This window comes from Nesoenas mayeri, assembly GCF_963082525.1.
Source record: "Nesoenas mayeri genome assembly, chromosome: 27".
Lineage (NCBI taxonomy): Eukaryota > Metazoa > Chordata > Aves > Columbiformes > Columbidae > Nesoenas > Nesoenas mayeri.
The window spans coordinates 1524321-1540615 of NC_137555.1; the positions used below are offsets into that span (position 1 = coordinate 1524321).

At 61.3% G+C, this 16295-nt stretch overlaps 2 protein-coding genes across 3 annotated transcripts in view; both read left to right on the top strand.

Annotated features, from left to right (window-relative positions):
• The window catches only part of PPP3CC (protein phosphatase 3 catalytic subunit gamma), a 30617-nt gene extending 24947 nt beyond the window's left edge, over positions 1 to 5670 (top strand). Inside the window, exons 13-14 of one of the 2 annotated variants that reach the window (XM_080360164.1) lie at positions 1061 to 1090; positions 2290 to 5670. In XM_080360164.1, the coding sequence (XP_080216290.1) occupies positions 1061 to 1090; positions 2290 to 2468 (209 nt within the window). In that variant the 3' untranslated portion in view covers positions 2469 to 5670. The remainder of the gene's footprint in view (positions 1 to 1060; positions 1091 to 2289) is intronic. The other variant, XM_080360165.1, reaches the window with a different exon arrangement.
• Positions 5671 to 5798: 128 nt separating this feature from the next.
• SORBS3 (sorbin and SH3 domain containing 3) lies at positions 5799 to 14242 on the top strand (the record flags this gene model as incomplete). The annotated part of the gene is given in 22 exon segments (XM_080360254.1): positions 5799 to 5877; positions 7672 to 7911; positions 7914 to 7946; positions 8860 to 8948; positions 9302 to 9436; positions 9549 to 9654; positions 9752 to 9975; positions 10047 to 10110; positions 10181 to 10316; positions 10409 to 10502; positions 10579 to 10620; positions 10724 to 10810; positions 11448 to 11503; positions 12377 to 12501; positions 12574 to 12653; positions 12721 to 12767; positions 12878 to 12992; positions 13070 to 13195; positions 13278 to 13691; positions 13782 to 13861; positions 13944 to 14050; positions 14137 to 14242. Coding segments are annotated over 22 exon segments (2541 nt in total). The 3' UTR covers positions 14199 to 14242.
• Between the last annotated feature and the right edge of the window lie 2053 nt (positions 14243 to 16295).

Sequence of the window (16295 nt, forward strand, 5' to 3'; positions counted from 1 at the left end):
CATCCCTTTTCTCACCACGTCCCTTTGCCCCGCGCCGTCCTGGTGAACACGGGGCTCCCTCTGCTTGCTAGAAGAGGGGGCCGCCCCCGTTTTGGGATGTGCACCTCAAAATTGGAAGGACGTGGCTGCGGTGATGTGATGCTTTCCCTCTCCGAGCCTCCTGCCAACCTTCCGCAGCGCAGCTTAGCAAAACCGGCTGAATAAAACCGCCGAATCTGGAGCAAAGATGTTCAGCCACAACTCCCTTATTCCTCCGTGGCCTCTCAAGGACCACGTGGCCTTTGTGTTGTGTCCAAAGCATTTTGAGGCTGAAAAGTGGGGGATCTATTGGAGAGAAGGGCCTGGTCCCAGATGTTGAGGCAGAGGCTGCAAAAGCTCGGCCAGCTGCTGCAGCACATTTAGGAAGGGGGAACCTTGCTCAGCCTTATGGTGCCTCATTGCTTGGTAACACTTCTGGGAGGTGGAGCTGAAGCCAAACTGGATTTGAAGCATCACCCTACTTTCTTTTGTTATAAATCAAGGCTTTGGGAGCGGAGCAGCCTGGTGCCCACTGCTGAATGTCATCGCATCCCCCAGGGTCACTTCCCTTACGTGACTCTGGGGCTGAATTCCCCATAATTTCCCTTCTGAAGGTGGCCAGGGCGCCCTAAAGCCACCGAACTGGGAGTGAGTGGGCTCTAAATGCAGCTGGAGCCCCATGGGGTGTCCCTGTCCTTACCACGGGCCACCTTTGCGCCCAAACCCTCTTGTGCACACAGCAGCACCCCATCTCTCTGCTTTTCTGTCCCTTCCCGTCGGATTTATGGTGCGGAAAGGAGATTCCCCCGTGTCCACGCTCAGCAGTCGCCAAACCCACGGGATTCCCCTTTCCAACCTTCCTCTCACCTTTTATTTTCCCCCCTTCTTGCCACTTGGTTTTGATTCCTGGGGCTGGGAGGCTGTGGGCTCTGCGGTCGCAGTTTAGATCACTCCCTGTCACTCTTGTTTATTATTATTATCATTATTTTTTTGTTTGTTTTCTGTCTTCATTTTTGCATGCCACTGTTCTTCTGTATTGCAGCCACAGTAGAAGCGGTAGAGGCACGGGAAGGTATGGCTAGAATCCGGCGAGAGACTCAAAATCATCTCTGTGTGTGCCTGCGCTAATTTTAAAGAGCTTTATCAGCCTCGTGGATGCTTTTTGACTCTTGCATCACCAGAAGGGGCAGCAAAAAATACACAGCGGGCTGGTGCAGGTCTCTGGTTTTAACTTTAATAAGGCTATTGCTTGATGCAATACCTTTATTCTGAGAGCAGTTTGTGCTATAGTTTCTCAAGCCCGTGGTGTTTGAGGTCCTGCAATCTGATCTGGGATGCCTCGTGGCTGAGTTCATCCTCTGGGTAGCTCCATCTGCCAGCAGATTTCATTAAAATCATCTAGGAAATAGCGGATTTTGCTGCCCTGGTGTAATCCCCGCCTTGCCCACGGGTAGGCTGGGGTGTCCCGCTGTGGACAAGCAGCTTTTTCCCTTTAGTTTGTGTAGAAATGCGATATTTCTGAGGGTTTCTTCTCGATAGCTCCATTCACCCACTGCACCTCTCCCTGATTACCGAGGGAGTTTATTTGCAAACCAGCCAAGTCCTCCTCAAAAGATTTGACCCAAAGCCCCTTTTTCCTCAATCTGTAAACACAAAGAAGCGGAACATCTGGTCTGTATCATCACCGGGGTGATGGAGGAGAGGTGACATGTGACATTTTGTCACCCCCAGCCTGCCCGTGTGTCTCCTGGTCATGCAAGAAGCGTTTGCGACCCCAGGACGAGCTGGTTCCCTCTCCTGGTGCTGCCGTGTGTGGTTTGTGTCGGAGCTCGAGCCTTGTGGTGTTGTCTTTCTTGTGTCGGTTTGATTTTTGCCTTTTATTTAGTATCGTGGGTTTGGTTTTGGTTTATTTTTCCCAGCTTTGAAAGTTTCCTTAAGATTTCACTGTTTGGGGACATCGAGCACTTGTCTGGTTCTTCACGTTCCTACAACTAAACCGTGTTTAAAGAGGGAGCAGAGCCAAGTCGCTGCCGTCTTAATCCTGGGCTTTGCTGCGGCGACTTAGCGCGGTTTAACTCCCCAGCCACGCTGTGATCCCGCACAAGAGCCGGCGACGCCAAAAAATCACCTCCGGACCCATTTTTATAGCCCGACTTGTGCTTTCTGTCCCCCCCATGGTGTCCTGTGCGTGTCTGGCGTGTGTTAAAGGGCTCCCGTCCGGGGATCCGCGGCTCAGCCTGGTTCTCATGTCCCGTGTTTCTCTCTCCGCAGCCATCCGCGGGTTTTCTCCGCAGCACAAGATCCGCAGCTTCGAAGAGGCGCGCGGGCTGGATCGCATTAACGAGCGGATGCCGCCGCGCAAGGATTCAATGCACTCGGACGGGCCGGTGAACTTGGTAACCTCAACAAACTCTGCGGACAAGAACGGCACGGGGAAGAAAACCCAGTAACGCTCCGGCCGCCCGATCTGCACCGCTAAAAGGATCCAAAACTTAACGAATTTTATTTATTTATTATGGGGGTGGGGGCAGGGGAGAAACCAACTTCACCTGGAGGCACGTTCATAATCCAGTTTGCATCCATTCTGTAAGAAAGGTGACCATTTTGTAATTTTTTTATTTATGTTCGATATATATAAAAGAAAACAAGTCCATCTTTTTTTAATTTAGAAACCAATCTAACTGCTAGTGCATATATGAAGTGTTGTGCTGTACAGCTGACCCCTCCACCTGAGGCAACAACCTCCGTGGGGGGATTAAAAGCAACAAACAATACACAAAACCAGTTCCAGGCAACTTGGGTCGTTGACTTTGGTGCAATTCTCAGTTAGCCTGTGCTTTCAAAAGCGGGTCCTTCCCTTGCAAATAAGCGTTGGTTTGGTTTATCTTCTCACAACTCTCTTCTTCCCAGATTTTGGGTTCTTCTTCAGTTTCTTGCCTACCTGCGTCTGCTGCTTTAGCGACCGATGTGTGGAAGGCGCGTTGCAATGGCCGGGGATCCATCCCCATTCCAAAGCGACACCTAAATATTCAGGATTAAGCTCAAAAACACCCTGGTGCATCATACCAATCGCAGCACTTTGTCCTTTGATAATTCAGTTTTATTCCAGTGAAGCCCCCTCTGGAAAATAACAACGCGGAGGCAGGAGGGAGAAGCGCTGCCCCTTGTTGCAGCTTTTCCCGAAAATTTGGCCGTTTGGAGTCCGGAATTTGTGCCCGTGCAGAAAAATCCCTGTGGGAATCGCTGTGATTCAGAGCAGAGGAATCATCTCCAGGCTCTGGCGATCCGCAGGGCTTTGGGAAATCTGCACAGCCTCCCTTTTAAAGGATAAAAGGGGCTGTGGATGCAAAGCCCCCTTTGCGCCCACCACCACGTTCCACGCCGGGGATGCGAGCAGCGTGAGCCCCGGCGGTCGCAATAGAGATTTGGGGATGTTCTTGTAGAGATGTGGTTTGTTGGCGAGGTGGTTTTGCTATCGAAGCCCCTGTTTTGGGCAGCACACCCGGGTGGAAGAGCCGAGTGGATGTGCTGGAAGCTTTGGCAGCACAGAGGGCTCCCCAAGGACGCCCTCTTGGGTGCCGAGGCTCTTAAAGCTCGGATCTCTTAAGCAAAGCCTCGGTCTTTCCCTTAAACCTCGACCCGAAGCGCTGAAGGAGGATTTTTGCGATGCTCCCGTTTGCTCGCGTCCCTTCCCCGCGTGTCCTTTGAGCCGCGTTCTTTTCCACATTGAAGCAGCCGCTTTGGGAAGCGAATCCCTTGCCAGCTCTCACTTTTCCAACCAACCTGTTCTTTCTCCAAGCAGCAGGTGAGCTTGAGCCTCCAATAAGTGATATTCACCTGGATCTTGCTGTCTTCCCTTTGCGCTGCGATTCCGGAGGAAAACAGCAACTTTGCAGGAAGCTTTCGAATCATCTTTTAATCATACGTCACTTGATTTTCACGCCAGGAAACCGTATCAGTGAGCAGAACACTCGGGTTTCACAACAAGTCGCATGCCTCCACTTTGTCTTTATTTGTTCCTTCTTTACACGCCCGCTGCTTTGCAAAAGAAAGCACGAGATGTTGTTGAGCGAGCTTCTCGTAACCCCAGCTGAGGCGTGGGGCCGATTGCCTTTTGTCCGTGAGTATTTCTTCTCTCTTATTTTGGTTTTCCCGTTTCACGGCGTCCTTTCGGGAACGCAGTGAGCCCGTGTGTGGTTTATCTTCCTCTGAGAGCGCAAAAACCCCGTGCAAAGGTGCTGCCCGTGCATGTTGGGGCACGTTGTTCTGACCCAGGCTGGGATCTCGCCCAAACGCGTTTCATCGGGAGCTTTTTAGGGGGCACAGCCCATGCGGGGGGCTCGGGGACCGTCCCTTTGCAAAGGGGGTTTGTTTTGCTGGCGATTTGTGTCCCCACCTCCCCAATCTTGTGCTCCAGCTCCCCCCCAAAACCTCTTTGGTCCTTGTTCTCTGTGGTTTTGCTGCTGGGATGTATGGATTCCATACTGCCAGGTGAAGCTGTCGCAACGCTGGTGCTGGTTCCCCCCCTAATCCCCTTGATGCGACTTTACAAGGGGGTGAGGAGCAGCGGTGGGGCCTGGGGGTGTTAATGACCCCCTCGATTAATTAACACTCATCAATGTCACCCTCCCCATCACCTTCTCACCATTTTTTGGGGAAGAAAAGGTGATAAAACCCTTGGGCAGCGGCCGCTGAGTCCCTCGCTCACCTGGCAAAACAACTAATGCCAGAAATTCAGATGTTCCCCCCTCTTTTTCCTTCTCTTCCCCCATTTCACCGCGCCAGCGCCCCGAAGCTGTGCCCGTCCCTGTCCCCCCGCTTTGGCAAACAGGACGGGGGGGACACGGAACCCTCTGCAACCGGCCTCGCAGCCTGGGTTTCTTTTCCTTTCTTTGCATGTTATAGCAAGGTGCATGTAACCAGGAGGGGAGTCAGCAGTGGGGCGGGTGGTGGGTTGAGTTCCAAGTATTTTATATATATATATATATAAATATATATATATATTATATTTTAGTTCATTTTGGCGTTGGGAGAACCTCTTGCTGCCCGTGACCAGCGTGGGGGCTTTGTCACCACCCCGGGCGCAACGCGACCCGGTGGGTGCGATGACTGCGACACACAAGGACCCCATTCTGGGTGCAGTCACGGTGATTTCGGGTTCTCGATGCTGCAGGATCAAACGCCCATTGCCTGGAGTGAGACCGCCTCCTTTTTTGTTCTTTTTTATTTTTAATTTCCTCGCTATTTTTTTTTTATTTAGTTATGTTTAAAGGAGAAAAAAACAAATGGTGAAAATGTTATTTATTGGCAGAAATTATTTAATATAATTTTTTTTTTGTGAACAAGGAATGAATTTGTTAGAACCGTCTCAATGTAAATCGGAATTCATCTTTAAGGAGAAGCAAAAAAAAGAGGAAAAAAAAGGAAAAAAAAGTGTAAAACTTGACGCAGTCGCTGTGGTTTGTTCTGGGAAGGGAATAAATCAGGTTCTTAGGGTTGGTTTTACAGCCCTTATGGCATCTCGTACCGTCCCAACACGTCGGTGCTTGCGGAGTCGCTCCCGGGCGCTTTTCTTGGAGAGCTCTATGAGTGAATAAGCAGGAGGATGAGGAGGGTGTTTGGCTTTGGCCGTGGTCCCGCTCCATCCCCGTGTCCCCCTCATCCTGCCCGTGGGTCCCCAAGGCTCCGTCCCTGGTTCCTGGGGGGGCACCTTCCAGCTGTGGCTGCCACATCTGGATTCTCACATCAGCATGGAGTTCAGCACAAGGACAAGAAGCCCAATGCGAGCGAACAACAGGGAGGTGAAGGAGTCCGAGTGTTGGGTTGGGTTTGGGTCCCCGCTGTATGAAAAGGATGCGGGTGGGCTGGGGAAGATGATCCCGGGGCTGGGAGAGAAGAAATCACCGCGTCGTTGTGTTTCTAAGGTGGCTACAAACAAAACATCGCTCCCCCTTTTACAAGGAATCCCAGTGGAAAGATGAGGTCCCGGGGAGATCCCAACTGGACACAAGAAGGAAACGTCTCAGATGGGAAAAGCCCCTGGAATCATCTCCCCGGGGAAGCGGTGGATTCCCCAGCACTGCGCAGTTTTAAGTTTAAGCTGGACAAGCTGCTGGGCCAGCTCATCTAGGCCGGGCTTTTGCCAAGACAGGCTGAACCAGGTGATCCTTGGTGTCCCTTAAACCCGCTCCTCTGCCATTTGCCATCTCCTGCTCCTCGCCAGGCGTGGCCGCGTTGTCGCAACTGTCCCCAACTGCCGGAAGCGACAAGGGACGGGATCCAGCTCTTTTCCTGGGTGTTCCCAGCAAACAGTGGGGTCCCCCACATCGCTGCCCAACCCGGGGGTCCTCAACCCTCACCATGGGCATGGGCACCCGTGTTGGCACCGGGGGGCTCTGGCATCGGCATCTCCGGCCATGGAGCATCGCGGGGCCGTGCCGCGCTCCCGGCTGGCATCGCCGCGCTGAGCAAACAGGAAACACTCGCCCTTTGTTAGTCCCGTCCCAGGCTGTGCGCTAAATGTTTATCTGCGAGGAGGAGGCCGGTGCTGGGAGGCAGGGCCGGCACTGGGGCTGCTGACCCGGCAAGGGGACAGCGCATGGGGACACGGAGGTGAGGCCAGTCCTGGAGCGGGAGGAGCTGACACCGGGGGTGGGATGCAGGGGCTGGGGTCCCCAGTTGTGGTTCCTGTCCCTAATTTCAGTTCCTGTCCCCAACTCCAGCTTCTGTCCCCAACCCTGGCTCTTGTCCCCAATCCCAGCTTCTGTCCCCAACCCAGCTCCTGTCCCCAGCTCCAGCTCCTGTCCCCAACCCTGGCTCTTGTCCCCAATCCCAGCTCCTGTCCCCAACCCAGCTCCTGTCCCCAACTACAGCTTCTGTCCCTAGTCCCAGCTTCTGTCCCTAATTCCAGCTCCTGTCCCCAGTCCCAGCTCCTGTCCCCAGTCCCAGCTCCTGTCCCCAACCTTGGTTTCTGTCCCCAAACCCAGCTCCTAGCTCCAGTCCTGGCTCCTGTCCCCAATTCCACCTCCTGTCCCCAACCCAGCTCCTGTCCCCAGTCCCAGCTCCTGTCCCCCGTCTCAGCCCCTGTCCCCAACCTGCTTCCTCCCCGCGGTGTCCCCAGCTTGCACCAGTGGCTGTTGCACGGACGCTGTGTCCCCCAGGGCTGTGACAACGGGTAGCACACCCGCTCCTGTCCCCTTTGTCCCCCGGGTGCATCATCGTGGCCAGGCAGGACTGGTGCCATCGTCCCCCTGGTCCCCAGCAGCCGCCCTGGCGGGGGCCGGGTGGTTGGTGGGGGACCGAGGGATGATGGCTGGTGGCAGCTGGCACTGAAGCCACCGTCCTGCCGCGGGGACAGCGCCCCGGGCTCACGTGGGAGCGCGTGGGACAGAGGAAGGGCCGTTTCGGGGCTGTCAGCAGTTTCGGGGAGCAGCGAGAAGGAAGCAGTGGCAGCCGGGACACGGGCGCTGCCGAGGGGATGAGGTGGGATTTTGGGGTGTTAACAGGGTATCCCCAATGCCCAGCCCCCTGGGGGGTGGATGCAATGGGGGGGTTGGAGGAGATGAAGGGTTATGTGTTGGAAAGCAGGTGGCAGTGGGGACAGGGACTCTGCTTTCACTGTGCCCCCCTATTCCAGGGTTTGAGGGGCTGCAGGAGCGCGGAGCTCCAACCTCCACTGGGTGCTTCCCAAAAACCCCCCCGGCTCCATCGCGGCGGGGGTTGGCGGCAGCGGGCTCACCCCGTTTCGTAAGCGGGCCGGGGGGGCCGGGAACGCGTGCGCGGGGCGTGGGATGAGTTCAGCCCCTTGGCTCTGTTCCCTGGATCTCGTTCCTGGAAATGTCACTGGAAACTCTGAATGGGCCGGCCCCGCTCCAGAGCGGGGAGCGCTGGGGGGACACGCGGGTCCCCACCGCCGGGGAGGGCGGCGGGTGATGCTGCTGGGGGGGTTTCACCCAGGATGTGCTGAGTCCCCCGTTCTCCGTCCCCCCGTGAAGTTTGCGCCGTGTATTTTTCCTCCGTCCCGCTCCCAGCGGGGCTCCCCGAGCCCCCGGTGCTGCCCGGGGACCCCCGGTTGTCACCACCCAGGAGGTAAGAGCTGAATGGGGGGCGGCGAGGAGGGGCTGACCCGTGGGGACCCGCTCCCCAAAGCCAGGCGTTGGGGGGCAGTTTGTGGGAGCAGGATGGGGCTGAGCCCCATGGGGCTGTGTTGGGAACGGAGTGTTTGGGGTGCTCTGGGGGTGGGAGGCTGCACCCCGCTTTCTGTGCCCTGGGGCAAGTCGTTCCCGAGGCCTCAGTTTCCCCGCGGTGGTGATGATAGTTAATTACAGCCCTGCGGGCTGCGGAGCCCCCGGTGGGGTTGGGGACAAGCAGCTGAGGGGTCCCCAGCCCTCTGTGCCCTGTATGTGACACCAGGACACCGTCTTGGGCCAGCAGCCCCCCAGGAGCACCGGCTGCCCTGTTTGAGGAGGGGTCTGTGCCCCGCAGGGCTGGGAAACCTCCCCTGTGCCCCCCCGAGTCCCATGGGCGCTGCCCCGGTGGGGATGGCGATGCCGCGGGATGAGCACGGACACGGGTGTTTCCCGGTGGTCCCCAGGGGCTGCGCTTGCCCCTGCGGCCGTCCCAACCCCATGTCACCCTGCAATGGTGTCAGGAGCCACTCCGGGGGTCCCATCCCCCCCGCTGCCCCCCACCCTGGCACCCGCTGACTCAGGGTGCGGGGGGTGCCGGGCTCGGCCGCGCATTCCCGACGCCTCCTCTCCCCTCCTTCCCCTCTCCCTTCCCTGTTTGCGCTGCAGGGCGGGGGAAATTCTTCTGCCTTTTCGTGTTTCTGGGCCCTGGCAGCTCTCCCGGAGCCGACGCCGCTGCCGCCACATGCCCGGGCGGGAGGGCACCGGCGCCGGCTGCGTCCCGCCGGGATGCCGGAGCGATGGGCAAGGCGGCGGGGCCACCGCCATGTCCCGTCCTGCGCTGTTTTCTCCCCAAAGAGCACCCGGGGGGGCTGGACCCATCCGTGCTGCAGAGACAGGGTGGGGATTGGGGCTGGGAGTCCGGATCTGCCAGGAGAAGACGTGCCAGGGCTGTTTCTGGCTGGGGATGGACGCTTTCCCCGGCACCACGAGGCTGCCCAAGCCGGGGAGGGTGGCACAATAGTTGTCACCCCATGGCAGTGTCCCCTGTGCTCTGAATAACAGGGGACAACCTGACAATGGGGATGGGGCTTTGGGAGCCCCCAGTTTTCTAGCAAAGCCGTAAGACCCCCTGTAAGCAGCCACTTTCCCCACAGGGCACGGGCAGCCCCGGGGCAGCATCTCGGCACCTCATGGCCATGGCGGGCCGGCTTCTGCCCCCCGACACCGGCCAGGACGTCCCCCCCTTCCACCCATCACCCTGGGTGCCCCTGCAGCACACGGCGACGCGGGTGAGTGGGGCCGGGGGCCGCTGCTTTCCTGGGGGGTTTGGGGACCCCTCTCACCTCCATCCCTCCGGCACCGCCGCGTTGCCCCCGCGCCAGCCTTGTCCTTGTGCCGCAGGTGCCCGTCATCCGCCACCGCGGCTCCAACACGCTGAATTTCGACTTCCATGACACAGAGACCTGTGGAACAGCTGAGAGTGGCCAAGTGGACCCCAGGAGCTCAGGTACCTGCTCTGAGCATCCCTGGGGACACCCCCGTGGGATCCCCTGAGTGATGCTCAGCAGAGGACAAGGACTCACTCTCGCCCACCTTGTCCCCAGCAAACGAGTGGTACCAGACCTGGCCGGCCAAGGAGGCAAAGACACCGAGGGCCCCGGTGTCCCTCAGCCCCATGCCCGGCCCTGGGGCCACCCCTGCTTGTCCTCGGCCACCGGGCTGGTCGGCCACTTGGACCAAGGACAGCAAGCGGCGGGAGAGGCGCTGGGTGAAGTATGACGGCATCGGGCCGGTGGACGAGACGGGGATGCCCATCGCCTCGCGCTCGGTGAGCTGGGGACACAGGGCTGGGGTTACCCCCAGATGTCACCCCCTCACCACCCCGCCGTGTCCCCGCAGAGCGTTGACCGTCCCCGCGACTGGTACCGCAGTATGTTCCGGCAGATCCACCGCAAGCTGCCGGGTGAGTCGCGGCGCTGTGGCACAGCATGGTGTGGTACGGCGCCCGCTCATCTCCTCCTCCGTCCTCGCAGAGCCAGACTGGGATGCCCATCACTGCCCCACGGGGAAACTTGTCCCCTCGCCCACCACGGTGCCTCTGTCCCCCCCAAAGCCACAGAGGAAAGGGGCGCTCACCAAGCCCCCCAGCATGCCCAATGGGCTGGACTGGTGAGTGTGGCACAGGGTGGCATTTAAAGGGTGACCCATCCCGTTGTTGGGTGCCCACAGAGAGGGGCTGAGCTCCTCCCGGATCCCCACAGGACCAGCTGGGGTGACAGCGGTGCCACCACGGAGCCTGGCAGCATTTTTGACTATGAACCGGGGAAATCCTCGGCACAGGAGCAGCCGCGGCAGGTGGGCAGCTAAAGAATGGAGGGATGATGTGGGCACTGTGGTGGGCGCACACCTAACCAGCCCCTTGTCTTTCCAGCCCCCAACAGCTGTGCCGCCGGCGCGGGCTCAGCCCATTGAGGTAAAATGGGGGTGGCAGTGGGGGTCCCAGTGCTAGTGCCACCACAACAAGGGGTGCAGGCAGTGCCAGCCTTGCCCCCCACAATCCCATCCTGCCCGCGCAGGTGCTGCTGGAGCAGGAGCTGGAGCAGCTCAGCGAGGAGCTGGACAAGGACATGAAGGCCATGGAGACGCGCCGGCATCCCTGCAAGGTACCCCAATCCTGCTGCCCCTCATCCTGCCCGGGGCTGGGTGGCACCAAAGGGACGTGCAGGGCTGAGGGTGTGAGCATCCGGCTCTGTGTGTGCATCCAGCTGTGCGCTCGGCCTTGCGTGTGCAAGGCTGGAATGTGTGCGTGTGGCAGGATGTGTGCACAGCTGGATGCACGCACAGCTGGATCCAGGCATGGTTGGCTACATGCATTGGATCTCAGGAACAACTTCTTCCCCAAAGGGCTGTGGGGCATTGGAACAGGCTGCCCAGGGCAGTGCTGGAGTCACCATCCCTGGAGGGTTGGACAGACGGACATGAGGTTCTCAGGGATGTGGGGCAGTGCTGGGGTGGGGTAATGCTTGGATTCGATCTTAAAGGTCTATTCCAACCAAAACGATTCTGTGATTCTATGCACGGCTGGATGCCCGCACAGCTGGATGCCCGCACAGCCTGCCAGTGGCATGCAGCCGTGGCCGTGGCCTTGACCGCGGCCGTGGGGCGCTAGGACCCTGCTCTCCGCGCCGTCCGTCCGTCCGTCCGGCGGTTATTGGCGCTGGACTCCTTGGCTTCCCGCGGAGACTCAGCCTCTCGGATGATTAATTTTTCTCTCCCACCCCCTCCCGCTCCCCTCGGCAGAGCTCGGCGGCTGCTCCCACCGCTCGCTCCCCTGCTCCGGCCTCCCCGGCGGCTCGGTGAGTACGGCGGCTGCTCCCCCCGCGCCCCCAGCCCCACATCCCACCGCCCCGGGCCCCGCTCCGTGTGGGGGGAGCAGCGGCAGGATGGGGCCCCACTGCAGGGACGGGCAGGCGCGATCGCCCCTCCAACGTCCCGGCTGCTGCGCTGGGGTGGGGGTCCCCATGCATCCCCCCTGCGGACCCCCCCGGACCCCCCCGCGGGCCACCTCGTCCCCACCACGCCCTGTGACGGGAGGGGGACCCGGCGCCGGGCGGGCTGCCCGATGGGTGGGACGGGGCTGGTCTTGTCCCCCGTGCGGGGACACGGTGTCCCGGGTTTGGCTCGGTCCCGGGGGAGGTGACAGCGGCTGGATTCCCAGCGCTGTGTCCCCATATCCCTGCTGCCACCAGCACAGGGAGGCGGCACCTGTGCCGGCGGGTGCCTTGGGGCGTCCCCAGGTCCCCGTGCCCTCCCCCGGCAGCGGGAGGAAAACAAACAAACAAGGGCTCTGCTTCTTGTAGGACCTACCCTAACCCACCCAAGCGGGCGGGTGGGGTTGGCTGCCCCTCTGCCCACCCCCAATTCGGGGCTGGGGGACAATTTGGGCTCTTTAAGCCCCGCCGGGAGCGGGGTTATCCATTAGCCAGGCCCCCCCTCGGTGCTCGTCTGCTCTCGCTTCCTGCTCCGCGGCAGCCGGGACGCGCCGGGAAACTTTGGCCCCGTCCCGCTCTGCTGAGCCCGGGACAGACCCGGGGGGACAGACCTGGGGGGACACAGCCTGGAGGGCCCGGGGGTCCCGGTCCCAGGGACCCGAGGGCAGCGGGGTTGGGAGCGGGGAGGGCAGGGCGAGCGTGGCAGCGGCGCTGGGCTGAGCCACTGTCACCCCACAGGACGCCTCCGTCACCCCGCCGGCTGCAGAGCCCCCTCGGCACCCACCGCCCACCCGCCAGCCCCAGCATGGAGCGGGGGGCGCTGGGGCTGGCCAGTGACCGGAGCCGTGTGGCCCCTGGCAGAGGTGAGACCCCCCCCCAAACCCTGCCACCCCCTGCACCCCCTCCTGCGGCCCGGTGACCCGCCCTCTTTGCAGACACCCTCAGGCCAGGGACCCTCCCCAGCCTGTCCGACATCGGAGACCCCGCGGAGGCCGTCAGGAGGGAGGAGAAGAAGGTGAGGCCGGGATGGGGGGTCCGGGATGTGGGGGGATCCCCCCATAACCACTCCTCTCCCTCCCCAGATGAAAGCCGCCCGCCTCAAGTTTGACTTCCAAGCTGAGTCACCCAAGTAAGTGACAGTGTTGCTGGGGGTCCCCACTGTGTCCCCGCAGTCCCTTGGCTGGTGGATGGGGACCCAGGATGTGTGGTGGGGCTGGGGACATGTCGGTGTCCCCCCAGGGAGCTGACGCTGCAGAAGGGAGACATCGTCTACATCCACAAGGAGGTGGACAGGAACTGGCTGGAGGGCGAGCACCACGGCCGCGTGGGCATCTTCCCCTCCAACTACGTGGAGGTGAGCCCGGAGGATGGAGAGGAGGTGGCCAGGCTTGGAGAGCCCTGCGCTGACTGTCACTCGTGTCCCCAACCCAGATCCTGCCCCCCACGGAGGTGCCCAAGCCCATCAAGGCGCCCACCATCCAGGTGCTGGAGTACGGGGAGGCCCTGGCGCTCTACAACTTTCGTGGGGAACTGCCCGTCGAGCTCTCCTTCCGCAAGGTACCGCCGTGCCGTGCCATGCTGTGCCACCCCATGCCATTTCATGCCGTGCCGTGCTAACCCCTTCTCATCCCATCTCCAGGGCGAGCGGGTCTGCCTGGTGCGGCGGGTGGATGAGAACTGGTACGAGGGGCGCATCTCCGGCACCAGCCGGCAGGGCATCTTCCCCGCCACCTACGTGCAGGTGCTGAAGGAGCCGCGGATCAAAACCACTGCTGAGGACTTCCCCCCGTCACCCGCCTCCTCCAGTCCCCGCTTCCCGGCTGGGTCCCCGTCCCTGCAGCGCTCAGTGGCTCCGCGGGGTCCCCCGCTTTCCACCAGCTCCCCGCGGGCAGTGGAGCGGGGTCCTGGTGATGCCGTCCCATCCTCACCCCGCCAGCTCGGCTTCGCCTTCCCCCCATCCCCAAAGCTGCCCAATGCTGGCACCCCAAACCCCTCGCCAGCCCCCCCACACCCCGTGGCCACACATCCCCAGGAGTCCTGGCGCCCAGAGCAGGTGAGAGACCCCCACTAGCCCCCCATTGTGTCTCAGCACTGCTGGGGATGCGGGTGCTGCCCCTAATGCTGCATCCTCTCCCCGCTGCAGAGCGCAGCCCCCGGGGCACCCACCAGCGCCCGTCCCGAGCCGGCCCCATCCTACAATGGCTCCGAAATCCAGTGGACCCCGTAAGTATGGCCGGGAGTGACACGGTGGCTCAGTGTCCCCGCATGGGACCCGTGGCAGCTCTGGCCACGCCGTGTCTCGCAGGTACCGGGCGCTCTACCAGTACCGGCCCCAAAACGCCGACGAGCTGGAGCTGCTGGAGGGGGACCGGGTGGATGTCATGCAGCAGTGTGATGATGGCTGGTTCGTAGGTGCGTAGCCACCAAGATGGGGACGTGGACAGGGACAGGATGGCACCGTGGCCCCTCACCATCTCTCTTTTCCTTTGCCCCCCAAGGCGTGTCCAGGAGGACGCAGAAATTCGGCACTTTCCCCGGCAATTACGTGGCACCAGTGTGACCAAGAAGAGGAGCCTGGTGGGAAGCTCGGGGCTGGGGGCTCCCCGATGTCCCACCTCGGTCGCCCTGCGTCCCCGCTGCGTCCCCGCCGTGTCTCCCCATGGGGACAAAGTGCCTCCAGCTCCCTCCTGCCCCTATGGGGCTGCCTCTAACAGGGACCAAACCCCCTATGCGGGGGTGTCCCCCACCCCAGTGCCTTATACTGACCCCTCCTCACCCCTCCCCAGTGCCTTAACACCCCTGTCCCAGTGGCTGTACCTCTCTGGCTGGTGCTGGGGGAATCTGTGACGGCTGTGACCCGAGATGCTGGCCTGGGACCGCGCCATGTCCCCGCGAGTCGCGTTTGCTGCTTGTCCGTCATTAAAGCTCAGCTCAGCCTGCGCCAAGGCCCAACTTAGGGGTGCCGGGACAGGGTGGGGGGAGTTGGCAGGATGATGCCCATGGAGACGTGGGGCAGGGCTCTGTGGGACAGTGTGTGGGGCTGCGGTGGTCCCCATGGGGTTGTGGTGCTGCGTGATGTGGCGCTGCAGCGTTGCACAGGGTTGCAGCGCTGCATGGGGCTGCAACAGTGCAGGGGGTCTGCAAGGGGACACATGGAGCTGCAGCGGTGCTTGTGGGCTTACAAGGGGGCGTGTGGGGCTGCAATGTTGCATGCGGGGGTTTGCACAGGTACGTGTGAGGTTGCAAGGGGGCACGCAGACTTGCAACAGTGCGCTTGGAGGGTTGCAATGGCGCAATGGTGCATATGGGGATGCAGGGGAACATGTGGGGCTGCAACAGAGCATGTTGGAGTTTTCAGCGGTGCATTTAATTTTGCAGGGGAGAATGTGGGGCTGCAACAGTGCATGGGCACATGCAGACCTGCAACAGTGTGCTTGGAGGGTTGCAATGGCTCAATGGTGCCCATGGAGGGTTGCAGTGGTGCATATGGGGATGCAGGGGAACATGTGGGGCTGCAACAGAGCATGTTGGGGTTTGCAGCGGTGCATTTAATTTTGCAGGGGAGCATGTGGGGCTGCAACAGTGCATGGGCACATGCAGACCTGCAACAGTGTGCTTGAAGGGTTGCAATGGCGCAATGGTGCCCATGGAGGGTTGCAGTGGTGCATATGGGGATGCAGGGGAACATGTGGGGCTGCAACAGAGCATGTTGGGGTTTGCAGCAGTGCATTTAATTTTACAAGGGAGCATGCGGGGCTGCAACGGTGCCCGTGGGGGGTTGCAGTGGTGCATATGGGGATGCAGGGAAGCGTGTGGGGCTGGAATAGTGCATGTAGGGGTTCGCAGCAGTGCATTTAATTTTGCAGGGGAGCATGTGGGGCTGCAACGGTGCCCGCGGGCATGCAGGGGGCATGCAGAGCTGCACAGCGCTATGGCGGTGCACGGGGCTGATGCTGTGCGGGATGCGACGCGGTGCGGGGTGTGACGTTTCGAGGGGCAGCGATGCTGCGTGGGGCCGCGTCGCATCCCCCCAACCCCCGGGCAGCCCCCCAGGGCACCTCCTGCTCCCTGTGCCCTGTTCTCCCCTCCAGCCCCGCTCCGTGCGTCCCGTCGGGGCGGCCGTGCCCGCAGACGGCGCTGCCGAGCTGCCTCCCGCCCGGCTCGGCCCCGTCGGGCTCCGCCGGCCCCTTCCGAGGAGGCGGGACCCGGGACGCGGGGCCGCGCTCGGCTCCGCAGCCCCACGGGGCCGCCCGGCTCGGCCGCCCGCCGGTGAGTGCGGCCGGGGGGGAACGGGACACAGACCGGGGGGCGCTGGCCCCGGGATGCTGCGGGGGTGTCCGTCCGTCGGGGGTGCAGCTCTCGGGGGGTGTCGCTCTGCCGGGAAGGGGAGGGTGCGGGCGGGGTGTCCCGCAGGTGTGTCCCCGCGGCCCCTGCGCCTCCCGGCATCGCCTGTCACCGCTGTCACGGCTCGGGGCGGGGGGGCCAGGCGGCACTGCCATCCGCCGCGGCCACAACAGCATCGCTGTGTGTCCGGACATGGAGCCTGGAGCGAGCGGGGACCGAGGTGGGGTGCAGGGGATGGATGGGGCGCAGGGGATGGAGGGAGAGTGCAGGGGACAGATTAGGGATGCAGGGGATGAAGGAGAAGAGCAAGGAA